Below are 26,605 nucleotides of genomic sequence, written 5' to 3' on the forward strand. Positions count from 1 at the left end.
TTGGGGAGCGGGGACAGGCCGTGGCACCCAGCGCCTGTCTGCGCTCTCCCACAGGAACGGGAGGCAGGCACTAACATTTTTCCCAAGCTGGTTTCCGACACCTCGGGCTTCACCAAGTTTTCCACTCCCGTTTTTAAAACACCGTATTCTCAAGCGTGAGGTGACGGTGGGATGCGGCAACAACTCCTGGTACTGACTCGGACCAGAACATATCCAACCTCAGCTGAACCCAAACCCGCTCCAAACAGAAATAACATCCTGGATTGATTCTGATCGTTCCCTCGACCTCGTGCATCTCCATCTGACCTAGCTTAGCTTAGAATTTACCGAACTTCTATGTGCGGCTGCTTTATGCTATTCAAGGATAAACCAAAACATCTGTGAAGCACATTAATTCTTAATCTAAAGCAGTGTCGGGTTTTCTCTGGATTGTACATAAATACTCAGTATGCCACATCCTTTTAAAAAGCCTGCTTAAATCCAGCCAAAAGGAATATAGGCCACCCTCCAGAAGCATGGTAAAATTATTTATTCTTACATTAGTTTACATATACAGTGATGACATTTGGCTAGAAAAATGCCTGTTTAAGAGATATTCAAACAACTACAAACTGTCAATAAGTACATTAAAAACATACTGTATGCTGATGTAGAAATACCCAATGCTCTTTTGGTTACTTAACCAGTACAGTATTATTGAAAAGTTTTTTGGTGTTTTTCATGCAACATCAAAATTATTCCCGGCAATTCATGCTATACAACATTTTTTTTCTTTATTAGGAATGGGATGAAATTTAAAATCCTGTTTACAAGTAGTAAAAATTGCTGGAAATTTTAACATAAATCCCTCAATTGTTGTAATAAAAAGAACCAATTTAAAGAAGGTTGTCTTTAAAAAAATGTATTTTTTCAACTAATTCTTTATAAAACAGTATTTCAAAAGGGGTGTTTCCGTCACCCAGGATGAATCATTTGTGCTTCAAATTTTAAAAGGAATATTCGTGGCAAAAACCTAAACCCAGCTGGTAGGTAGAGGAAAGATTGCAGTATGGACTGGCTAAAACTGAACATGCTTTCAAAATCTGTCCAGGAATACACTAAACACTTAACCACATCACTATGCCATCACCTACTCTAACAATTAGAAATGGAGTTTTAATAATACTTAGCTCTTTTCATGCTCATAATTCTTCACAAACATTTAAATAGTCCTAACGCTTCTGCAAGTATTATTATCCCCATTTTATGCTTGGGGTGGTGGAGGCAGAGAGGGCTGGGAATTTGCCAGGATACAGACCACATCCTTGCCCTCTCGTCTCCCTTGATTCTCCAAGTTCTTCATCGCTTTCTGTAGTTTACACTCAACGTACTGGAAAGTCCCAGGCAACACGGGTGGTACGTTTCCGTCAGTTTTTAGTGGTTACTATGGAAGTTGTGCCACTTTGAAAGTTACATGACAAATATTAAAGTAATAATCAACATGAAGTCCACGTCCAAGGCTCAGGATTGTCCTAGAATGCCACACCATTTTCAAACCAAGCTTGCTCTTTCTGTAACAAAGTGTTAGGGACATGAGGCCTAATTCTCTCTGCTCTGTCGTAAAGGCAAAATGACTCTTAAGTCATGGCTATACAAAAGAATAAAATCTGGCCCTTGCTGTTTGTCCCTGGGAACACGGAAAGCCCCTTCAGTGGCCCAGTACGTCCTGACATCCTACAACAAAAAGGGCATCTAGATGAAAACAAAGATTTCAGATGGGCTAACTCTCCGTAAGGTACAGATAACTAAGGTCTCTTCCCTCCTGTCCCTAAATTTGAAAATATTTGTGTCTGAATTATGCTCTATAAACCCTGTGGGAAAGTAAGTGCCTAGCAATGAGACTGCAGATATAAAATATGGTATTTAGCTTTCATCTTAGTATCAATCCCCCAGTCATATTATTTCAGCTGATATCAACATCCAGCACAGAAAGGGCATTTTTGATTTTGCCACATTTGCCCTCTTGGATTTTCTACCTTATGACTCGTAGTCTGTGCCCTGTTTTGATCTTTATCCTGCCTAGTTTACTCTTAGTCTAAACCCAGCTTGGTTTCTTGCTGTCTCTTGAAAAGCTCCGGGTTTGCTCTGCCAGCGGACTGCAGGAGCAGTGGATAACGTTGCGGTGTTTCGCTACTTGATCTGTGAGAGATGAGAGACACGCAAAATTCTGTCACTTGTAATAACAAAATGACCAAGTGTGCAAAATGACACCCCTCTTACAGGCACCCAAAAGGCTTTAAAAAGGCACGTGTATTCTTTGTCACTTGTTCCTCAGTGCCTGATGTTGGTGGTTTTAGTGCGTCTCCAATAAACCTTATACAATGCACACGTTTCCTTAGAAGGAACTTGGCATAAAATTTAAGATCTTCAGACATAGTTAGTGGTTGTTACTGAGCAGCTGTCTCACCTTATAACAAATGCTACAGCTGCACTACCTGTGAGAACTGGGTTCTTACAGCAACCTCACTCCCTAGTCCATTTTCCTCTTTCTTTCCCAAACATCCCCATTTCTAGCAGAGGGGAACGGTGCATGTTGCGTGGGCTTCTTCTCAAGCAGATATCCAAAGCTCTTCCTGCCTTCTGCAGAGCTGGTGGGCCATAAAACATCTCTTTTGTGCAGATCTGGGAGCAAAAGTACAGGAGTTTTGCCCCGCTTCTTCCAGCAATGCAGCCAGGAGCTGGCAGGCTGGCCGGGTACCCCGCTTCTGGCCCTGTCCTGAGAGGTGAGAAGCACCTGCGGCTTCTTTTGACTGCAAATGGGGACTGTGGATGGTTGTCACCAATGGAAATCAGTCCCAAGGCACTAGGCAGGAACGGAAAGGACATAACAAAGTTATTGTGACCTGGGGGTAGTCTATACAGCTGAAATACCAGGCTAGAATAGTAAGAGGCATTGACATCTTCCTCTGGGCTTTCTGGAAAAAACAGTTCAACCAACCAACCAACCAACCAACCAACCAACCAACCAACCAAAGATGCAAAATCCCAGGCAAATGTTTTCCCTGCCTGACTGAAGCCATTCTCCCTGCTTCAGAAATCCAGGAGGGAGGTGGAGGGATCAAGGTACATGGATTCATATGTGCTAATGTTGAAGTGTTTCCATTTCAGACGGATGAAATGCACTTGCGTGCTTGGGCATGGCTTCAGTTCTGTGTGGGGAAGGGGAGCCCACAGGCCTGCTTGGGCGTCAGGGGGCTTACTGGAGGAGTTTCACCTCCAAATGCCAGTTTGGTGATGGGAGCCAAGCATTCCCCCCAGCCTGGACTGAGCCAAGCCTGGATCGGATGCATGTTCGCATCAAACTGGACTTGTAGCTGCCTTAAAAATGCAGTCTTGAAAAAAAGGTTAAAAAAGGAAAGGCTGATGCTTTGGCAATTCATTATCTGTTACACAGTCCAAAAGCCTCGAAACATTATCAGTAGCTTGATTAGTGGCAATTCACTATTGCATGGCTGGTAGTCACCAGGAAAGCATTTCTTAATGGTTAAAGCAGTCACATTGATCAGGTGCAATTTTCACAATTCCTCCAGATCAGTTAAATCCACAACCACTTTCAAAAACAGAGTGTCATCTCTGATGTAGGTGTTCTTTGTGTTCTCTAGGACCGTGTGCGGCACGAAGCGTGGACATCCAGAGGCAATATTCATTTCTCCATCTGGCCTTTTGAAACTGCTGCTATTGGGGTCAGCTCTAAAGACTTCCACAATGTGATTTTTTTTCCCACTTTGGTCCAAAAGCATAAGTGTAACTTTTTGCTTGAAAGGCCACAGTAGCAGCGAGTCAAACTCCCCTCTCATCACTACAAAGTAGAGAGAGACATGTGTTCCCTTTCCTGAGCCATCCCCGTTCAGGTAGGCTCTCGCGCATAACCTGTACCCGCAGCGGCTGGTGTAAAAGGGCTGGCTGAATATGGACAGGACACGGCCTTCCACTGCTTCTTTTTTCTTCATCTTGTAGTCCGTGATTTTCCAGATTAATTTCCCATTGTAGCACGTGCCTTCCAAAAGCTTGAATCGTTCTTCATTTTTATTGAGCTGTGCTTTGTGAATATTGATCTGGAGATCATGTTTGCTGGACTGACCTTCCAAAACAACTGCGGGGGGGGCGGAGGGGGAAGAAAAAAAACAAACAAAACCCCCCCAAACAAAACAAAAAAAAAAAAAAAAAAAAAAAAACAACAACAAAAAAAAAAAGGAGAGAAACATTTGGTAAAATAAAACTGCCAGACCACTGGATACAAAGAGCAACCAGACTCAAGCTGACAATACTGAACTACTCAAGCCTGAGTACAGGCTGTTAACTAGTGTTACTACACCTGTTAACTTTTTAAATTGTAATTACAACTTGTAGTTGATTAAGGAGAATCAGTAACTACAAACCAGATTTAATGCTTGACTATGGACAGTACCACTGCCCCCATCACAGTGCACCAGCCTGGCCAAGGCCAGCTCTCTGATCCTGCAGTGCCACAGGAATTTGGGATACGCTGTGGAGTAGGGGAAGGCAGACGATGTAGCACACGCCACCACGAGTTGGTCTTGGAAAGCAAGAAGAAGAAAGCCCTTTCTGGCAAAGAGCTGCAATCGACTGACTGTAGCACCAGACACCCTACTTATCCACCAGTAAATCACCAAAAACCCCACATCCGTGCAGAAAAGGACCAAAAGTCCCAACATACCCAAGCGCTGATCGTATGTCTCCATCAGGGCAATCTTCTGTTTCACGTTTTCAATTGTGTCAAACAAGGGCCGCAAGTCTAATTTACTTTGTTGCTGGTTTGCCATCTGTATTAGCTGTTTCACTTGCGATTCCAGGCGTGCAGACTTATCCAGGTGACTGGCCAGAGCCTTCCCAGTTCATGGCATTGGGAGGGGGTGGAAACAGAGACAAGAGACTTTCATAAAATCAGCCATTTCATTTGGAATAAGATAAAGAAGCCTTTAGCATGTCAGCAATATCAACAATATGGTGCATTCAAAAGTACTCTGCTGGCTTAGGAATGTATCCCAATGCTCCTTTATAATTTATTTGGCATTTATTGAGTAAGAAGCCACCCCTTACTTGGATCCATTTGCACTGCATCACTTAATTCACCTGATTATTCAAGTTTACACCTGCACATTTGACATGAGGATCTAGCCATCAGGATTTATACAGTGCTTTTTGCTCAAATCAGATATCCAAGATTCTTTACTGCTTAAAATTAAAAGACAATACTGTATTGTAAAAAAAAAAAAAAACAAACCAGGAAGGGCTTGTGAATTGTCTGGGAGATTTGTTATTTCCCTGCTATTAATGACATCTGTTTCTGGATAAACTTATTTCAGGAGGCAAGTAAGCAATTAGCAAAAAGGTAAAATCAATGTCTCACCTGTGTGCTTACCATCAAGTTGCTATTTTTACCAAACAGCTGTGTAAACTGTCTGAATTCTTTCTCACACTTTTTAATGGCCTCTGCTAGCTGCTGGATTTTAATCTCTTTACATTCCAGGCTCTTATACAGGTCAGATATCTACAGATGGAAAAAACAGAGTAAAACCGCTAAGGCACACCAAAATATACAACAATCAGATTAAAACATATGTGACTATATAGGAGAAAGTGGAAAAGTTTACAGTGCAATGCCTCTAACTTAGCTAGATACAGCATTACTTAATTCACAATTCATGAATAAGCACTGGCAAGAACCAAGCATGAGGTAATCATGCTTTTTACTAGATCTGTCTGGCAACAGGTGCAAAGAGACTCATACCTCTCATCCCCATCATGATGATCCATTGGGCTCTATAGTGGGATAATACATACTTAACATGCACACACATGTGTATTTCTGTGTATATGTACGTATATTTTTTTTTTTCCCTCTACTGAGGCCTAACTAGTAAAAGAGGTGAGTCAATGAGGGATACTAAGTCCAAAAGCAAGTTGTAGCACTTTGGGGCACTTATTTTTAGCGTTAGCAAGCAAAAGAGTAAGTCAACCATCAGTTTGGATGTATTCACCTTAGTAGGATTGGGTGTACACCCAGTGTCACATGCTGGGAGCTGCAGAAATGATCATGAGGGCAAAGGTACTTGCAACTGGCTCTGCATTACTCCGTGCTGCCTCTACAGAGGGGGTGACTTGGGCATCTAAAGGCTCCTTTTTGGAACAATCTGACTGGCCACTGAAACTATAAAATGCTTTATCTCCAAACCTTGTATCCACTGTAAGCAGAGACCAAAAGCAAATGAAGTGAGCAATGGCAACAAGCCTTCCACCGTGCTTGGTGGAGAATATATGTGCCTGAGCACAGAGGGGTTTCCATCTAATTGACTGACTTCACTAGAAGAGCTTATTCTGACTTCTGAGGTGTGCAAAGATGATAAAAACAGTCTTTTAAAATGTAGCTGAGCTAAACCAGGCAACAGATGTAGAATCTCAACTCATCCTCCAACCAGCCAAGAACTGCTGAAAAGTGCTCGTTAAATACAACATACCTGTTCCTCCAGCTGGGAGTTCTTGTCCAAAATCTGCAGCATGTGTTCCCTCAGGGCACCGTTTTCATGTTCAGCAAGTTTCCCTCTTTTAACCTTAGTGAGACAGAGGGAGAAGTTTAAGAATAAAATAGTAAGATACACAGATTTTTGAAGGAGTTAGTAAAAAATTAATTGATGCAAGCATTTTAAATGTCTCCTCTGTGCTTTGAAAGTGAGGGAATGGCAGTCCTGATTCTCTAGTACAGCATCTTAGCCAATACTAGAAATGGCTGTGAAAGAACAAAAATTGGTTATTTCGATTATTTACTCTGATTGGTTTGGGACACAAATTCCAGTCCCAATATAAACAAGATCTATAAAACAGTACCTTTACAAGACAGCCATACTGCTTATACGGGCAGTCCACTTCTGCCTCAGGGCACACGGCATGGTGCTTTTCAATCTGCATATATTAACAAAGAAAATTGTAATGAAATAAATATTAAGTAACTTGCCACACTGATAAAATTTGAATGCCTGCATAAAGGGTGAATAAAGGCCAATGTCATGACACCACTGATCACGTAAACAGGAAAATGAGTATTGAGAGTCAATAAGCAAGCCAGATATTTATCCATTCTGCAAAACGCCAATGGTTTGCAGTGACCAAATGCGTCACTTGTCAGATGGGACATATACCCCTTTTAGGACCAAACAAAGAAAACATTTAGAGCAATGAAGTTTTATCAGCATGGACCAATGTGGTCTGCAATGTAACTTTCAGTTTTCATAAACATGTGTGATGTGCTAAATTACAGTATCTGAAAAAAATAATAATACCTCCTTTTTCAGAATTATTTGTGAACAGTTTTGGAGACAAGGCACAGGATAATCAGGACAGTCATTTTTCTCATGATTCTGGGGGGAAAAGAAACAAAACTAGGCAATGGTTTGCATTTTTGTAAAGTAGTATACATAGAGGAAGCTATGCAAAAAGTAATCCCAAACGTACACGTGCAAGCCCCATATCATGAGAGCAACATTAATTGGTATTATTTAAAACACATTTATTATACTTTCCCCTTCAGCTCCTCAGACAAATTTTGTTTCAGCTGTTATTAAGCCCCATTGCAATGCTGGAAACTTTTCACTCAGCAACATTAAGAGGTAACACGTGCTATGGATTCCCAGCAAATGCTTTATAATCTTACCTTTATGTTAATTAACACCACATATTTATTACAATACTGACACATTTCTTCTCGAAATTTACAGTGCTGGCTCAAATGCTCTTTCAGGTCTTTCCGAAGAATTTGATCACAACATCCATCATTAGTGCATTGCACGCTTTCAAACAAACACTGCTGAAGATGCTCCTGCAACACACAACAGCAAATGAACCCCCAAAGTATTTAATCCCATCTGTAGGTACCAAACAGACTCACAGAAACATTTGGCAGTTTGGTAACAAACAAAATTCCAAATATTCTCTCCTCCATAAACTCTTTCCTTCTCTAACCTCACAACTAAAGTGAACATGAAAATTTGGAGAGTCCTTTGGACTACTTCCACTTTTCATTCAATTGATATACTGAAAAAAGGCCCAAATGGCCAGTATGTCTTGGCAAGTTTTCTTGAATCAACCATCACGTGGCAGGTAAGCATACATAAGGTATGTACAGATGCTATGGGTATACTAAAGCTACATAAAGCAAATGGTTCTTATTAAACAAATAACCTAAAGCAAAGCTGGAACAAGCTTAATATTTTTTACTTACAGTGAATAACTAAGTCATAATCTTTGTACTCAAACCACATTGCTACAATATTTCTGAAGTCTGAAGACAATTACTTGAATGTACCTCATAATAAATACACAGAGTTCACATGAAAATCAAAGGCTTTGAAATCTGATCAAACAAACTAACCTGATATCGTCCCAGAATTACTTTTGAATTGCAGTCGGGAATGTTTTTGCAGAACACATGCAAGTTGAGAACTTCTCTTTTACAGCAGTTATCTTTGAACACCTGTAAAGGAAGCAAACCAGCCTTCATATGCAGTCACCTAGGATGATATAAAGGATATAAAAAAGCAAAACATCACAACAAATCTCTTAAGCACACAAATGTAGGCTCCATAATTGTAAGGTTCTCAATAATTCATATTGAAAATGTATACTAAAAATAAAAGCTTATATGAATTTTCTAATAACCATAGAGTTTTTTCCCCATATAGTTTTTCAACAGATGCTGATCCATCCCACAGGCAGCAGGATTAGTAGCTCAGGAGCTACAAAACCACTGCCAGAGCCTGCCTGTATCTAGAAGAAAGCAGCTGGAGGTAACGGGCCCCAAAGGCCAAACCAGCTCTGTGCACGCTCGTCCGATGTTCGAGCAGTGCAGCACGCCTTTGGGATGGAGACGGTGCTGAGATATCCCTTCCATAGACTCTGAGAAACAGCATTGTTCCCAGCGGTGTATGCAGAAGCAAATTAAGCCCCCAGAGCAAACTTTCAGTCTTATTTAGAGATCTTCCTGTAAGGAGCATTATAAAGCTACTCACTGTTGCACTACTGCCAACAAAATTTGCACAAAGTAGAAGACAGTGAATGAAAACCAAAAATCATGTGGACTGTCTGATTGCAATTTACTATCAAGAGTAGAAGAGAGAGGAAGGAGACATTTGATTTCACTGGAAAATTAATTCTGGCAGGACCAAATATGGAGCATACTTTCAAGCCTCAGCATACAAATACAGACAAATGAATCCATTACAAAATAAGAAAAGTACCTTGCAAAATAAGAAGCATAAACTTATCCTTTCCTCTAAAAAGTTACCCCAAAGTAAATTAACTCTGTGGGCTTACTGAGATATAATGGAAATAGTTAAGGCAGCAAATTATAACCAAGTGAAAACAAAGACGATCAGATAAACGAGATGACCCAGCAAGATGGAGCCTTAAAAAGGCAAGTCAATACACTCTTCACTAAAAAAGACATATGATGACTAGGGAAGATTTAAAACTGTGAAACTCTTCAACACTTTACTAGAAATACAAAAGACTAAAATGAAATAACTTCAGAAAATGAGGTCTAAAACAAAGCTTTAGCTAACACCCACACTTCCTTTCTAGGAGAGGATAACTGAATACACTGCTTCCCTAGCATCATTTTAGAGACAAAAACTGCTCTGCCCCTGAGGACCAGCAGACCGAGAGCCACCTTGTTCTCAGCTGTCTTGCCTTTTCCGTGCAGATGTTAACTGCTGCAGTAAAACTACAGCCACTTACCTCATGCATTTTTATTGTTTCTTTGTCAACAGGACAGGTGGGTACTGTGTTCAACTCTCTAGGTCAAAAGAAGAGTCATGTTAACCCACAGAAAATTTGATTTATTTTACAAAACTGGACTATGCTGGAATCTGTTTCTGGCAGAAGCCAGTACTAGATACCATAAAAACCAAAAAAGTGCTTTCAAAACACTTTCACCTGGCAATTACAGAGCCAAATTCTGCCCACAGCTCTAAGAGGGCATTAAGTTGCAACAGTTAATATGTAACAGAAAGTAGAGTTTGTCCTACCAGTGTTAATAAGATGGTTTTTAATTAAGAGGACTTTGTCACTCTCTGGCCATCTGCTGCTCACAAATGTCATATCTGAAAAAAATCCCATCGCGTGCATTAAACCCAGCCTCTGTCTAGTGCAAGCAGCGCGCTCCTTGCTACACCAGTAAAAGAAGATCTAATGGCTCCTGTCTTAAACAGCTTCCAGAAATCCTACAGTAAGGGATGGGAAAACACTTACTGAGGCAGTGCAAAAGGGAGGCAACCCAGAGAGAGAAATCAGCAAACATGAAGCATCTAAAATTCATAAAAAGTAAATGGCGACATCCATCCACATAAACAGGCTCCCCTGCAGCCTTCCCGGGCCAAATCCTGCCCTCAGGTACACTAAACAGCACCTAATGTATTCTCAGACAGGTCTGCGAGGTAAATGCATTTGCACCTGCAGATAAATCCCACGGAGATGGATGCCAGCAGCCTTGTGATCTGACTGTGGTATTGGGTAATACTAACATCAGTTTTATAACTCCACTAAAATCAAATAAATTATACAGAAGCAAATTAAAACAGCTTAATCTAACCCCCAGTGCCAATACCGTGAGACATCAGTGCAGCAAATTAATCTGAACAGCACAATGACAGGCAGACAGACCGAAACAGCATCTCACGCAGTAGTGCTTAAGCTTATATCAACAATTCCTTTATGCTGACTTCCCTGCAGTTACCGAAGTATTCCTCGCCAGCACCGGGTAAGGTCTTTACAGACACCCTTAAAACACTGAGCACAGTCCTTGAGTTCAACAGAGTCTTTCCATTGACTCCTTCAGCGTTTTATCAGACCAGAACTATTATTATGGCCCTCACTGGTAAGTCTGTAGAAGGTGTTGACTTCTTTTTAGGAAGGGGACTACGGGGAGCTCACGGGTGCAGGAGGAGTTTGCACTGACCTCAGAGAAAGAATGCACTGCTGGCAAAATCGGTGCCCGCATCCCGTCTGGTGGGGATTGCGAAGGACGAGGTGGCAGTAGGCGCACTTGTACCGGTCTTCTAAGGTTTCGACAAACTGGTAGTCGGCATCAGGCTCGAAGTCCAGAGAGACAGCGCTGGTGGAGTTCTGGCGTGTGAAGATGCCTGACAGAGCAGCGGGTTCGTCACAGGCCATGGGAGCTGCACCCGGAACCAGACACAGGGAGAATCCCTTCAGATATTCACCGGCGGCCGCACCACCTCGGCTACCGCTTGCAGCAGGCTGCTGCTCCCGAGAGGGCTGTCATCTGCAGCAGGGTGCGACAGATTTTGGAGGGAAACGCGGCGCCAACTATGGAAGAACAACAAAGCGCTCAAATTTTTTGAGCTCAAAAAAAAATGTTCAAAACCAACAAAATGATGGTTATGCGACAAGCATCAAAGCAAGCTTCTTTGGAAAAGAGTTTCACAATCTGAAAATGATTCCACAGAATAGAGATTTTTATGTGGTTTTTGTTGTTGCTGTTGCTGGTTTTTTTCATTTTCCTGCAGCAGCTCTTAGTCTCAAAAAATTACAAGAGTCAGAGACACAGTTGGGGAAAGCAGAGGCCAAGCCTTGGCCCTAACATCTGCCAGGAAAATCTACACAACATAGAGCCCACGCACATGACTTCACAAATTCATTGCACTGGTTCAAGCTTTGTGGTTCACAGCAAGCATGCAAAAAAAAAAAAAGGCAGCAAGGGGATTTTACCTTCAGTTTAGGTGTTACAGGAGTCAAAGCCTCTTAACTTGACATCTTTCTTTTTCCCGTTGATCGCTCATTTATAGCAGTAAACTCTAATCCTATTTTTTCTAAGTTTTACTGAATTATGTGCAAGTTCTTGGCTATATTAATCCTGCCTGAAAGAAAAAGTGGGAAAAAAAAGAAAGAAAAGCAAGACTTTAATCAGAAATGTGACGTCTTTCTCTCAACCTACCAAAGCTCATTCACAGCACAGGAACGCAATGTTAATTTTCTAATAGGTAAAAGCAGCAACATTTGTTTCCAGACCGGAGTCAAGAACCTTGAGACTTGCCACCGGTCCCTCAATCTTGCAGTAGTTTTTTTTTTTTTTTTGCAAGTAGCTCAAGACCTAGAGCCACTCTGGTTTTAATTTCTTGCAGCTCTGCATTCAGAAAACATTTTTTCCTTTCAGGATGTGTACAAAACTATAACGCACCTGGGCTCTCGGATTGTTTCACGGGTGAAGGGTTCAATTTTATAGCTGTGCTGTGGGATGCTATTTCTCCTCTGCATGCATCACCCGCCCTGTCAGTCACTTGAGTCACTCTTACCGGTATCAGCACCTCTCCAAGAGCTCTGACTCAGCTCCTGTAGGGTCAACTAAGGGTATCTGCTGCTTTCACATGGAAGCAGGGCCAACACATCACCATTAATAACCTCACAGCTGGCATGAGACAGTATGCCAAGTACTGATATACTGCCCTACCTCCCTGCTGAAACGGATTCCTGGCCCACAAAAGCAGCGATTAGTACTGGGCTAAGCACGGCCCAAGAACTGCTACAGACCACCTCAGGCTTCAGAAAGCAACATCCATTTTCCTTTCTACTTTAATACCCCATAACAGGAGAGGAAATCCTGCAGACAAAGTACCTGATTCAAAACCAAGCCAGAGCACCTAACCAACGAAACTGTATTTCACAGCAAACAGTTACGTGCTCCTGTGACTCAGCACCTTCTTTCATGGTTGTACACGGAATTTACCTGCCCAGCTTGTGAGAGCCTCCCTGCCCTCCACCAGGCTGAACGTCAGGCTTGCCCCAGCCCAACCGATCATCCAACATCGGCAGCCCACAGGAATACGAGCCCTAATCATATTCCAGAAAAAAAGACTTACTATTCCAACTGGAGTTTGCAAATTACCCTGCTTGGTCCCTCCAAACGAGCAGCCTTCTGCTTCAAACCAGAGACGATTGTCTGTGCCGCCCCTTTCATTTTTAAACAGCTGACCTTTTCTGCTCTGAAAATGGGGTTCCCAGTTCTCTGACGCTTAATAAGGAGCAATTCTATTTCTTTCGTGTCAACCAGAGATGCCAAAATGCAGCCCGAGGGATCACCAGCCTCATGCCTGGGCTGCCGCAGTAGCAGGGGCCAGCAGCAGAGCGTGCCTGCTGCTTTGAAGGCAGATGGAGAGCTGTCACTGTTGGCTTCCACGGCGCAGACTACCTACAGGACAAACTTCCTATGAACTCATTCCGTTGTTAGTCGGTGAGAACCCCAAAACATGTTTCCTCACTCTCTCTTATTAGTGCTTTCTCCCATTTACATGGCATCCAATTTCCTGAGTCCTGTTACACTCCAGGACTGATATTATCTGATGGTATGGTTTAGCAAGTTAATGCCACACTGTGTAAAAACACATAAACCTCCCCCCCCACCACCACATTTTACCCATTTTGCCCTTAAGGGTCTACATTAACTCTAGCAGTACTTTCAGCTGTTACAGTTATGCAATGTTACAGTTATGTAATGTTACAGATATTTTAGGCAACAAAGTTGTGGAGTGTATATACGAAGAAACACAGTCACCAGCTCGAAATCCCATTCAGAAACTCCTTCAGAGCTCTCACCGCCCATTAAATCAACCACATTCACTCCCATCTCCTTCTGCAAGGAGCACGCTGCTGTGGTACAACGCCTTCCAACTCTCTTGCTGAAATGAGGGCCCTTATCTCCTTAAACGCCTTCATGACGCACCCAACCCAGATCTCATTCCTAAAAAGGGAGACTCTCGGCATCTCCATGAAAGCGCCTCCTCCACCTCAGCCTCGCTCAGGAGCGTGTTGCACAGCCGAGGGCACCTCAGGGCACAGGCAAGAGCAATTCAGGTGAAAGGCAAGCTCAGGGGGCAGAACGGAAACCTCCGGGTGCCCAGACCACCAGGGACACTTGCCACTGCTGCCAGCCTCGCAGGAGGTTTGCCGCAGGGTTTGCAGCTCTTTTGCTGGAGGAAACAGGCTGCCCCATGCGAGGGCCTGTGGATGGCGATGCTTTGCCCAAGCTGGAGAGGTGCCCCTGTGTGAATCAGCGGGGCAGACGAGACGCGAAACGGCATCCCACTGCCAGACCTACCGCCGGCCAGCGCTCGGCGGGATGCGATCCAAACCATCGCAGGCAGCGCGTGGTTCCCGTCCCGGCGCCCACCGGTGACGCAGGGCGGATTGCAGAAGCTCTTCTTCCACTTCTGGCTTCCAGAGCCTGCACCCTTGCTCTTTGAACTGAAAGCAAAGGGAAACTGTCAGGGGAAAAAGTGGTTTTTTTTGTGACAGTGAGAGCACGCCAATGGTTAACTGAATCAATTTCCTGCTTACGCTAGTGCCTGGCCTGCGTGGGAGAAGAGGTACGCTTTCACTTCTGCCGGTTCACAGCTAAGAGCAATGGGAACTTTGTGTACACTGCGATTTTTCAGCACGTGTGTGAACTGTAATGCTGTTTTAAAATATGAGAGTAGCAGGCTCATGCTGCATAACGATGCTCTTGTGGCAGATGCACAACGCACATGGCACAGGGATTTTCACTGCAACTCCACTTCAACAGCACACACGCACAAAAAAACCCAACATATGGACACTGAAAATCTACACATCAAAAAAAAAAAAAAGATTTCCATATACTGAAATAAATAGATTTAATTCTGACTGTGCATAGAAAAGGAGCATGAATCACTAGAAGATAAGCCCAAATCCTATAAACAGCTACCAAAGAGTGAGAACTCAATGGCAGCGCAATACAAAATGCTCCCAGCTGCACCTTCCTACCATTTCAGCATCCCAGCCCTGCCTGCACCAACAGCAGCACACATAAAACGCTTCTGGAACAGCTCCTTATATAACAGTGTTGTAGGCAGCTGTTTAACCTCACTGGAAATGATCCAAGGAGGAGAATTTTCATAACAAAAATAAACTTTCTTAAACATGGGCTATCCTGTTTTAAGTACCACCACACCAAACTGAGGCCAAACATTTTCCATTAAAACGTTCCACACTTAGTGTATCTTACCGTTCAGAAAATGAGCAAGACACATGCAGGACATGATAATAAGGAGAAAAATCAGCATGGGCATGACTTACTATAATATAAAATTACATTAACATTTTTAAAGCCATGTTCAAACAGTTCCCTCCAGCAGCACTGCTGCCAATCTATACCACCAACAGGCAGGTGTGCAACACCAGCATCACATTGAACTATTGTGGACAGATGAACTTTTTTTAGTCCTGCTTATCATGCCTATAGTGGGGTTGCTCTTTTAAAAGAGAGTATGTTTTTCCTGTTTTCTCTCACGTGAAGCCAAGCCCCCCAGAAAGATCAACAGATTACCCCATGAGCTGTGAGTGCACCACTACAGCAGGCTGAAGCACCAAAACCTCCAGGACAGCAGACTCAAGGCACAGGCACTGAACGCCAGCACAACTTTTAGACTGAGACGGGGAAATTGGTGAGTTGTTATCACAGATTTGGTCATCACGCATGGACTAGAAGACAGGATCCTTGGTCTTGCTGCCCAGAAATAGGGGCTTCTGCCAGGTTCACTGCATGAGGGGAGGGTAATGCTCAGCTGCCCGCCAGGACTGTGGTATTGCTCAGCAAAAAGCAATTATTTATCATGCTTCCACGAAATACATACAACAGGGCATAGGAAAAAAAGTTATACGCCTATGATCCTATTCACCTAGCTCTACTTCAGCTCTATTGCTTTGTCCTAAGGCACTTGGTAGGGATAAGTTGTAGAAGATGCTCTGTCCCTCCCCCTGGAAACTATCTATTTTTTATGGTACCTCAGAACTGGAAGCCTATCTTAGTCACACTGGGGAAAGTTTTGTCATATTTAGAGGTCTAAGAACGATTCACTTCATTGGGAGCTGACAGGAAGAAATATGATAGAGAACATACCTTGCATTAAAATGACCCTCTCCAAGATGCTTTATAAACTAGGTAGATTAGCTGCCTCCAGTATTTTTTAATTAAAATAACAAAGTTACATGATTTACTACTAATATAAAGTCTTCCACAAACCCACTGTGTTATGGGGACAAGAAATATCTGCCCCAACTCTTAACATACGGAGCAGAACATGTAACAGAGTTTTCTAAAGAAAGATTAAAAATATCTATACGCATTGAAATCCGTATTTAAGATACAGCAGATTATATGGAGTCATGTGAAAAGAGCAGATGATGACATCTGACATCACTGAGGGATTATCCTTGTCCCTTCCAACCCAGGAAGAGTCACAATATTTTGACTACTGACAACAAAACGTACTTGCAGTGTCCCCATGGGGGGAAGGAACCCCCCAGCCCAGAGGCTGTGGAGGGAGGGGACACCCTATTGCTCGAGCCACCGATACTTGGGGCTCACTCCTACTTCACCAGGCAGCAGGTCAGCCTCAGGAGCTGTTTTTGCTGTTGTCCCAGTCGCTTAAAACCGCGGTGCAGTGACCACCTGGTACACAGGTAAGAATATTTCTAACAGGAATAATTTCCTATTGGATATGTGCCTCAGGCCCCCCAGGGGATATTGCTGCAGAGGGCAGAAGAGTAAATTTATTTTCTTTTGTATATAGGCAATATTATCCAATTCAAGTTCCAGTATTACATTATTCTCAAAGCACAGTAAAACCTTACTAAGCAAGCATCAGTTTGCTAATCTCCATAGGCAAATTTTCACTAAGCAGAGTAAGGTAGTAGGGTTTCCTTTGCATAGAGTTACAGTCAAGCATTACAATAAATTCCCAAAAGACTAGACTTCATTGTTTTTTAAGGCACAGATTACAACACAGATAGCATTTTTAAAAAAATTTTCAAAATCCCCTGCTCTTACAACTAATGAAGTGCGTCTAGTGCTGAAGTAGCTTTGATTTCACAGCTAGCTTTAAAATTTGCTACATCTACTCTCGTCCCTGGATGTCCAAACCATTAATTAATTAATTTCATATTATCAAGAAATCTCTCTATGTCTAATCAACACACTATTGTTACAGGAATATGGAAAACTTTTGCCTTAAAATAATCTCATTCACAACTGGAACATAACTGTTCCCATCACTTCTGTAGCAATACCTGGATGTTTTACCACCTTCCCAAGCACCAACAGAAATTTTGGCAAGAAAGCACCGCCACTCACCCCTACAACACCCCAGCACTGCTTTGCTGGTTCAGGGGGTGAACTCGCTCCCTGAGACATTTCGGGGTCTGCAGACTTCCCCCAATGCAGCCCTGCACTGCTCACAGCCCCATGTGCCACGGCTCACCCCTGAAGAGCCCTTCAGAGACGAGAAATAATTCTAGCAATGTTAGGCTCCTGCTGGCACTAACAAGATAAGTTTTGGTAAAGCCTTACCTGAAAACTGTAGCTGGTCCTCAGTGGGGAGAAAATGAGAGACAGAGCAAGAGAGAGAGTGCACCAGCGTAAGCTTTGTGGTTAAAACAACAGTATGAGTATTTTAAAACAGCAAGGGAGTGGAAATCCCCCAGCATAGCTTTGAAAAGATCATGTCTGAAAACGTTTTAAGTGTGTTAGGACAAAAGGCAAGCCATTGAAAAGTATTTTCTGAGTTGATGTAGGGACTGCACATTTTATCATCTGGAGCAACACAAGATTACCAAGAACTTTTCTCACAGTTTTTGCGTGAGATACAGAGGAGTCTTTACCTTTCACAAAAGTAGTGAGTGATATAACCAAAGAAAAAAACATATGGGCAGTAGGAAACACATATGGATGTCAGGAAAACCCAGGTCCAAGCCTGTGAATCCCTCCACAGTAGCCCTGGCGAGCCTGGGTGGACCTGCTCGTTGCAGGAAGAGAAGGGGTGGCTCATGGAGGAAGCGGCACCGGCTCGGTCACAGAGCGACTACACCTCACGCTACCAGCTGCACGGGGCATTTTGCATTTAAACCAGAACCCTCCAACTAGGATAAAATCCATTTTAAGAAAATAAATGTTTATATTCAAGTTTGTAATAACCTAAGAGGCCATAAACCCTCATGATTTTGTAGCCCAGACTTAACTGCGCACACAGGATTCCTGGCAGCCTTCATCTCCACTGAGGCTGGGTCAGCCTCCTTCCCCAGTCCAAAACGTGCCCCCCTTGTGGCAGTGCCATGGGCTCCATATCTAACCCCGCTCTTTCCTCATTCTCCTCTGCCCCGACCCCTGGCCTTCTATTCTCTGTTTTGGGGGGAGGGGGGTTTCCATCCTCTAAAGTAAGGTATCTTATTTTCCATAAAAGGAATATTTCTAAAGTCTCCTGTTATTTAAAATATTGGTTTCTCAAAGAAAGCTTCTATTCTGTCTTGTAGTAAATGCAATACATACCCTCTTTAGCCTTTTCCTTTTAACTGAGCTTGCTCCCAGAGCATTTCTAACCTATTTCAATTTCCATTCCCCCACCCAGGAGGCATCTCAACCTATAGCATGTTTTGCTGAACCTTCCCTGAAGCTCTGGCACAGACAAGTCATCGCTGAAGTCAGTGGCAAAGAGAAAGGCATCAATTTGAAGGCGTGCTGTTTCTTTATGGGATCAATTAAATTGATCCAAGTTATATTTCTAGACGCAGCCTAAGATCACTTCTACAGTAAACCTTTTTAAACCACAAGATATTCTTTCATCCTTGTCATGAACTCACGTCCTCAGGGTGTGTCCTGGTCATGCTGTTGACTGCACAGGTTGACATCAGAACAGCCAAACAGCTCATACATGGGCTTTCCTGAACCTGGTGGCTCTGGAGGAAGGGCAGATCCAGCCGGTTTTGTCAGGAGAAGGCAGCGCTGCAGAAAGCGCGGTGCTCCGCAAGCACAGCTCCAGGAAGCACCATCTGCTTCTGGGAAGCTTTGGGGAAAACCCCAAATGGAGAAGTTGAGTAGGAGCAGGATCTTAATTTTAAACAATTTCACTCTGCAGATGAGTAGAGAGCAATAGGCCGGTGTTATTGTTCGTGGGCAGCCCTCAATCTTCTCCAGCACCAACTGCAGTGCTGAAATCCTGACCAAGTTTCAAGCAGGGTCAAGGTGATGAAGGTGAGTGAAAAGGCAGACAGGAACAGCATTTAGAAAACAAAGTGAAGGAAAAGACACAAGAACAACATAAACAAAAGTTATTGAAAAGAGGTAACAATAACAGAGAGTAAGACTAATGGGTTTTAATTTTTTTTCTTTTAGCGTACTGGAGTCAAAGTGAAGTCCTCACTTTTCCTAAGAAATAACAGGCCATTACACATTTTGCAGAACTAGTTCTTTGGGGCTCTTAAGTTTACGTCTCCTTCCCTGCTCCAAGGGGTCACACTATCCAGGATTTCAGTTGGTTTGACCATTCAGTTGGCTTGGCCATGAATACCTACTTAAGACATAAGAGAGTCTTAGTTTTAATTTTCCACACCCCTGATCCTTTGACTTAGTCTTAATGAAGAACTTAATCAGCATGTATACAGAAACCTATGAAACAACTCAGTGGTTATTCATCCGAATTACTAGGATGAATTTCTCTAAGGCTGGCCATCTCCTTCTTCTGACATGCTCCCTCGTTCCAGGGGCAAACGATGCCCCCCACTGCGGCCTCAGGAATTAATGAGTTCAGTGGATTTTGCTCTAATGCACACATGTATTTGACAGCATATGAACACACGTTTCTAGTCACAGTCCTCATGAAAAAGTAACTGCTAATATCAAAACCTAAATGATGTCGGGGACCCCATGAACTTGCTGTTGGAAAGGCAGTGACAGCAAAGACTGTCACTATTTTATTTTCCTAAAAAAACAGGGAAAAGGATGTGTTTTTAGGAAGTCCTTCCCATGAGATCAAACCAGACAGGCTGGAGATGTACAGAGGTATGAACTGGGAGTGGTGCTTTCACGCAGCCCCTTCGCTAAAGGCGATCTGCAGTGGGAAGCTGCGCTGCCACCCGTCCCCCCACGCTGCCACTGCCACGGGCCCGGGTGGGTGCCGGGAGCAAGGTGTGGGGACCTGCTGTCAGGGGTGAAAGGCAGAAACTCCCATTCTGGCATCAGGCAAGATGCCGTGTGAGAAGGGTGTTAAACATGCCATGCCGTGGGCAGCAGCCAACCCCGCTCTCACTGTTGGCACCAGTTTTAGCTTTACTGCTCGCAGCAGTGAACGTCGCTGTTTTTAGTGACCTCAGGGTGCATCTCAGAGATCACCAGGGTCCAAGTTCATAATTCCTCAGCAAAAAACTGCCATGCCTCAAGGTTTAATGTCGATGACAGTGAGACATACAAATGGACAACTTTTTTTCTTTATAGATAGTGCCCAGTAGCCTTCAATATTATCTTTCATTGAGTATGTGACCTGGCAACTGTTTGTCCCTGTTGTGTCTATGGCAATACTAAGAAATTAAACCCTTGATTTTTGTTTCTTTCATAGTTAGTAAGGGCCACATTCCAGTTTCAAGGGCATGGATATAGCAGACGAGACTGAAAACTGCATGACTTTGCACAGGTCTGGTCATTGCATGTCTCACAGTGACAACTTCAGGAAAAACTGCTTTGCAAATTGATGCTCTCCTTGAGGTGTGGTTAGTCAATAGGTGGCTTTGTGTAATAATAACAAAAAATAACTTTAAAATTTCAGTATTATCTTCTGCAAAATAAGCACACAGCAACATACCCTTAGAGAACCCCTGTATGCAAACATCAGTGTATTACATAAAAAACTTGCTTTAGAGATTAACTATAGAACACTCTGGGTAGTCCCATATCAAAACCACTGTGGCTTAGGGTACAGACAGCTTCTCACACCCTTGTTTGTTTGTTGCAAGTCTGAGCTGGGGGAGACTATGGAAATTTTTGCAACATTTTTATTAACAATATGCATGACTCAAGTTTCCTCACCTTTCCGAGCCTTGCCACGCATCACAGTAAAGAGGTTAGCTTCTTCCCAGGGCTGAGGGAAGAAGGTGGAACCACTGCACATTGCAGCCCAAACCAGTACAGATAAGGGACTGGTGACTAACAGTGTGAATATTAACTCTTCACTGTCATTCGCCAAGAAACTTGGACAGAAAAGGACCAGAAAGCAAAAGAACAGGGTCTGGAATCCTCACCGTAACTCAGAGCCCAGACCCAAGGGCGCGCTGGCCGCAAGGTGCCCGCAGCAGCACCCTCGGGCTGGCACGATGCTCTGGGCCGGCCGAGGACCGCGGCTGAGAACGGCATGGCTGTGGGATGAAGGAAACTACCCGCATCACTGCGGCCACCACCAACTGCCTCAAGAAGATGAGGAGCCCAAGGAAAGTTACAATTCCTACAGACTTCCTGGAGGGCCAGAGAGAGGAAAGTCTCTCCACAGTCAGATATTTATTGATGATAAATAATGTCTATTTATGTAAAAATCAAAGGGTCGGACAAAGAATTGAAAAAGATAGAGGGACACGTGCTAGCTTAAAGACAGGACACAAATAAAGCCCACAAAATCAAGCACCCTGCAGATGCCCACTGAAGGGATTTGGCAAAGTGACCCAAACAATACGTAGCACAGAATGAAGAGCTCTTAACCTGGTCGGTAGCTTTGACACCTGTGTAAAAACTATCTTCTTGATTTAGGGAGACTCATTAGGGAGCCTGTGGGGTCAAATAAAGAGCTGTCTGGTTTCTGCTCTTTACATTCATTTGAAATTCCTTTTGTCAGACTCCAACAACAGCTTCCTAGCTTTAAAATCTTGTCCCCTCCTGGATGTCATTCCTCACCCTCTCTAAACTCCACAATTACTCCCGTGCCCTTTGCAGTTTCTGTGAGCACCCCAAGCTTTTCTTTCTTCCTTCCCTGATGTTACCCTGAATCTTATCTTTCAGCACCTTATACCTCTTCAGTCAAAGTTTCCTGCCAACCCCTCACAGATGTGCCCTATTGCCGCAGACCATCTTCCTGCACAGCCTGAACTCTCGGCCTCTCCTCTGATCCCCAGGCTGTGGATGACTACCAGGTTGGGGGGTAGCCCGCTGCCCGCAGCCCTCCCCAACATACTGCCTTCTGCACAGCCCCTCAGTGCCTGGACCTGACACAGCCAGCCCATATTCCACTTAGGGCCATAACCTTCATCTATCTCTCTCGGGCTTGAAACATTAGATCTTCACAATGTCTCACCAACTTCTCCTGATTTATATCTCTACATGATAGAGTATTTCTTGTCCACTTACACAAATAAAGATCTTGTCCATCATCATCACCCTCTGGTTTTCCAAAAACTCATTTCTGCCAAAATGCAAACTTTTACTTATATATCCACCCAGGGTGCTGCCACAGGGATCATTATTCTAAGCCACAGCTATAACCACATCACTTCTCTCTGCCCCTCCACTTCCTCAATGTACCAAGCCCTCTTGACTTTCAAAGCCTGTTCTAGTCTCCCTCCCTTTGCCCCTGCGTTTCCTTCAATGATTTAAAAGGGCTGGTTTCATCTCTGGCCAAATGATGACACCAGGCTCCACTGCCTCCTTGTTATGTATTTGACCAAGTGTGTACTGGGAGGGCAGGTTTTTTGGAGGGGTATTAGCAGACTATTCTACTTCAAATCTCTTCTGTAAAATCTCCTTTGCCAAGCAGCTGTGAACAACTGGCTTCTGACTATCACACTGGTCCAAAGGGTCACACTGTCTCCTATTGCTCTTGCACACAGGCACATCCCTCCCTCCTGACTTCAACTATAAACCCCCTTCAGCCAAGGGCTGCGGTTTTGCCTGCTGCTTGCACGCTCCTGGCACACTGGGGTCCTCACCCACAGCAAACACTTCGCTATATGACCGAAATAAAAAAGATAATCGAGGCTAACAGCAAAAGAAGCTACTCTGGTTAGTTTTAGGCCGAATGTAACACATGGCCACCACGGCTCCTGCTAAGATCAAAAGCAACAGTGCAACGAGGTCCTCAGATGAAACAAGATGAAGTGCAATGCTAGCCGGGCCGGTACTCCTGCACGAGAGCATCCCAGAGCACCTGGATTTTACATTCATCATTAAACCCGCGTGCTCTGTTAAGAAGCAGCTGGGGCAGTTTAAAAATACGACCATGTTACTGCTGCCAGTCTGGAGACATGCCTGACCTGAATACACCCAGCTATTTTTAGCGCATGGTTGCACTCCTTTCAGCCATCCTGTATTTATAAAACGGAAGTTATGAGGAAAGTTGTTCTTGGCTGGCACCGGGAAGACACAGCCAAGCTAACAACAGGCAAAGCAATTCAAGAAGTGCAACAATAGGAGCTCTCCATTTTTTCCTTCTAGATGTTAAAAGTGTTGAAAGTATTTGGTCAAAGCCGACTGCCTTAGTATGCTCCCAGGGTGCTGTTAATCAGGGAAAATCAGAGGACAGGCTGGGTCTCCCTGTGCGCGCACGGAAGGGAAATTCCCTCCCCCCAGTGCAATTCAATTGACACCAGCGGGGATACCTGTCACACCTCCCTGCAATTTTAAAAGCTCAGGGCCGCTGCAGAGGCGTTCATCCGAGCGGCGCCTGCTTCTTTGTTCCCTTCTCAGCCTCCCGAGCCCCAGCCCCGCCGGCGCCCGAGGCAGGCACCGGGCCTGCGCTTCCCCGCGGCCCGGCCGCGCCGCACCGCACCGCACCGCGCACGGAGCCCGCAGCCCTGCAGGTCACCCCCCCCCACCACCACCCCTCCCGGCGCCACGAGAGAGGGACTGCTCCCCACCCACGCGAAACTCGCGGCGGGGTTACCGCGTTCAGGTTAAAGAAAAGCGGCCGCGCAGACTTCCCCTCAGCACCGGGGCGTGGAGGGGAGGAGGGCGGGAGGAGAGCCTGGAGGGAGGCTGTCACCCACCGCCCAAGGCCTCCCGCCGCCGCCCCCCGCGGGACCCCGCAGCCGCCCCCGCCGCACCTGTGCCGGCGCTCGCTGCCCCCCGGGCGGGGCCGGGGCCGCCGCCGCCGCCGCCGCCGGAAGGTGCGGGGCCGCCCCTGGCTGCGCGGGGCGCGGCTCCGTGCGCGGCGGCGGAGGGGGGGGGGGGGGGGGCGGCGAGGCAGCGCTATTGCCACCGCCCCCCCTCCTCACCACCACCCCTCCGCGGGCGGGAGCCGCTTTCGGTTTCATGGCAACTCCCGGGCGGGGAGAGGAGCCGGGCGGCGGCCGCAGGGCCCGGGGGCAGCACCGCGCCGCTCCCGCGTTAGGAAGGAAGCGGTGGTGCCTCCTTCCCCCCCCCCCCCCCCCCCCCCCCCAGAAACGGCAGCGCCGCTCAGCTTCGGCCTCAGCCGAGAGCTCCGGCCCCCGCGGCTTCGGCAGGCTGCCCTCCGCCGGCGCGGGGCTCGGCAGCCCCCCCAAACGCTGTGGAAGATGGGATAAAGCCAGGGCAGCGGCCCGCCACGGGCTGGGAAGGGAGTTCTCCGGGACGGGGTCAGGGCGGTCCGTGGCGAGGAGCGCGGCTGTGTCGGTCAGGATCAGCAGACTTACCCGCTCCTCATCTGGGCGATACACCCTGCTCACATCTCCGCCTGCCTCCAATACAGTTACTTTTAAAATTATTATTATTTTTACCTCTACGGTTCCGAAATAGCAAACCAAGCCGCATGTTAAATAAGCAAAGAACACAGACATCAGCTACTACCACGTGCCAAAATTATTTGCTAATGACTCAGGACGTACCAAAGGATTTTTTACAAACACAACGCAGCCATCCTCCCGCCAACAGTACTGATGCAATTGTTGTACTGCTCGTTCCCCATCACCTACTGCTGCACCTTGTTTCATCTTTCACATTAAACCACTTCCAGGAAAACCAGTCTCTAAGGAAAATGACATACAAAACCACTAAGGCTGATGAAAAAAGAAACAATCAGAAAAATAAGCAATTGAGTTGTCTTCTGGATTGTCTTAAGAGGAGCTCTAAAAAGAATAGTAATAATATGGTTTCAGAAAGATTCTTCTTTTGCTCAAATGACTCAGTCTTGCCACTGCCGTGGGTGTCAGTCCATACTGCATCGATTCTGGGGGTCCAGCAGAGGTGTAGAGGCCATGACTACAACAGAGACCTTTTAAAACACTCCCTCCTGCAAAAATGGAGGACTTATTTTTTTCTTTTCTTTCTTAGCTTTTAGGAATATTCTGATTAGTCTACTACTTTTCTGGGAAGTCCACAGGAACATCCATCAGAGCAACAGGCATTACGTTGCTGTAGAGTAAATATTTATAAATGTAAATTAATAGCTTCTTTGGAGATGGGATTGGGTTCCCAGTGCGGACATTTGTTGCACTCATGATCCTCCTATAGCAGAACATACGTTTTGTTTATTATAATAAATAAATAATTGCCCAGAGTGGGCCTTTGCAGTGACAAAGATTTGTCAAAAGGTTCATCGAATATCAGGGTGCAGGCTATGCTTTTAAAATCACAATTCTTAAGATTCAGTGAGCATAACAGGAAGCCTGGTTTGCTTTAAGGCAAAGTCATCTCCCTGAAGCAGCAGTAAAGATCACAGTCCCTGAAACTCAGGGCTTCCTTTTGTGCCAGTCCAAGGGAAAACTTCCACGTCAGTAACAGCAATGAGGATATATTTTGCAGCTATAGTTATTTCAGTGTACCAAGCTACACTGAGAGAGACCTTTAAGATTAAAGAATAATTTACGCAACTCCAAAGTAGCAGCCTTCAGTAGTGGTGAAAATGAAGCTTTTTTTTTTTTTTTTCCTAAAGTTGCACTGTAATATCAATTTTAAGGATGTCCGTTACAAAAAATGGGCCAGTTACTTATTAAATAGTCCAGATACTGTTGTCTGTGTATTTTTCCTCTCCTCCCTGACTAGATTTCTGATGCCAAATCCACGAGTAACAGATTACAAGTGGCTCTCACAACTTCCTGTGATCTTAAAAGCAGATGTGTATCGCGACGGTGCTTGCTTTTAACTTGCTCTGAGAAAGGCAAACTCTGAGGTCTAGCTGTTTCAACCTCAGGAAAAGCTGGAGGTTCACCACATTTATTAAAACTACCAAGTTGTAGTCAGTGCAATTTACAGTACACCATGTTGCACTGCAGCTGTGGCAGCTGCTAACTCCTCTGTGGCTTCCTTTGCATTTTGAAACGCACCTCTAAGCAAACAATTTCAAGACATTTGCCTTCGCCCTGGCTTTGCTTTTGCCCGACAACATTTCTGCAGCTGTAACTTCAGTCCACTCCTTCCTTTTGCTAGCAAGTGGCACAATGTACCTCTGTAACCTTCATCCTAAACTCTTCCCTGAACTCTGCAGTTCTGCTCTATTTGTACACAAACTCCCACATCTGTAAGCTATAGGTTTGTGTTCTCTTTTCTATGAACTGTCTAGTTTCCAGAATAAATAATGTATGATTTAAGAAAAATCCCAAGACTATAAAGATGAAAAGAAACCTAAGAACAGAGGTATTTATAATTCCTTTTGCTCACAATCAACTGTAAGACAAATTAAACTGCTTTACTATAATATACAATGTTTAGTGATTGTTTTATTAATGCAGAAATACCTGCTTAACTTCATACTCATTCTGATTTAAAGTGCAACAACTAAATCTGATAGCTCTTGTACAT

The 26,605-nt window shown here is 44.6% G+C and overlaps 1 protein-coding gene across 6 annotated transcripts; it reads right to left on the bottom strand.

Annotated features, from left to right (window-relative positions):
• Window positions 1-514: 514 nt before the first annotated feature.
• Window positions 515-24,705, bottom strand: TRAF5 (TNF receptor associated factor 5). Of its 6 annotated transcripts, none has more exons than XM_032989390.2 (12): window positions 24,694-24,705; window positions 11,782-11,930; window positions 11,009-11,379; window positions 9,790-9,847; window positions 8,426-8,527; window positions 7,709-7,873; window positions 7,338-7,415; window positions 6,886-6,960; window positions 6,519-6,611; window positions 5,411-5,551; window positions 4,718-4,886; window positions 515-4,132 (listed from the first exon to the last, which is right to left on the bottom strand). In XM_032989390.2, exons 3-12 carry the CDS (start codon window positions 11,221-11,223, stop codon window positions 3,555-3,557), a joined length of 1,674 nt encoding a protein of 557 aa, XP_032845281.1. In that variant the 5' UTR covers window positions 11,224-11,379; window positions 11,782-11,930; window positions 24,694-24,705; the 3' UTR covers window positions 515-3,554. The 6 variants fall into 6 exon arrangements, with proteins under 6 accessions (XP_032845281.1, XP_032845280.1, XP_032845282.1 ...); XM_032989389.2 differs by lacking the exon at window positions 24,694-24,705 and adding an exon at window positions 24,502-24,558; XM_032989391.2 differs by lacking the exon at window positions 24,694-24,705 and adding an exon at window positions 23,935-24,155 and having other exon boundaries at window positions 11,009-11,228.
• Window positions 24,706-26,605: the final 1,900 nt, after the last annotated feature.

Source organism: Tyto alba, unplaced genomic scaffold, assembly GCF_018691265.1.
Source record: "Tyto alba isolate M040663 unplaced genomic scaffold, T.alba_DEE_v4.0 Super-Scaffold_16, whole genome shotgun sequence".
NCBI lineage: Eukaryota > Metazoa > Chordata > Aves > Strigiformes > Tytonidae > Tyto > Tyto alba.

Excerpts from the sequence above, each read along its gene's own strand:
- TRAF5 (XM_032989390.2), bottom strand. The coding sequence starts at position 11,223 with ATGGCCTGTGACGAACCCGCTGCTCTGTCAGGCATCTTCACACGCCAG. Across the intron at positions 7,874-8,425 it reads TAATTCTGGGACGATATCAG|GAGCATCTTCAGCAGTGTTT; the intron begins GTTAGTTTGTTT and ends TGTGTGTTGCAG. Across the intron at positions 4,887-5,410 it reads ACTTGATGGTAAGCACACAG|GCTCTGGCCAGTCACCTGGA; the intron begins GTGAGACATTGA and ends TGAACTGGGAAG.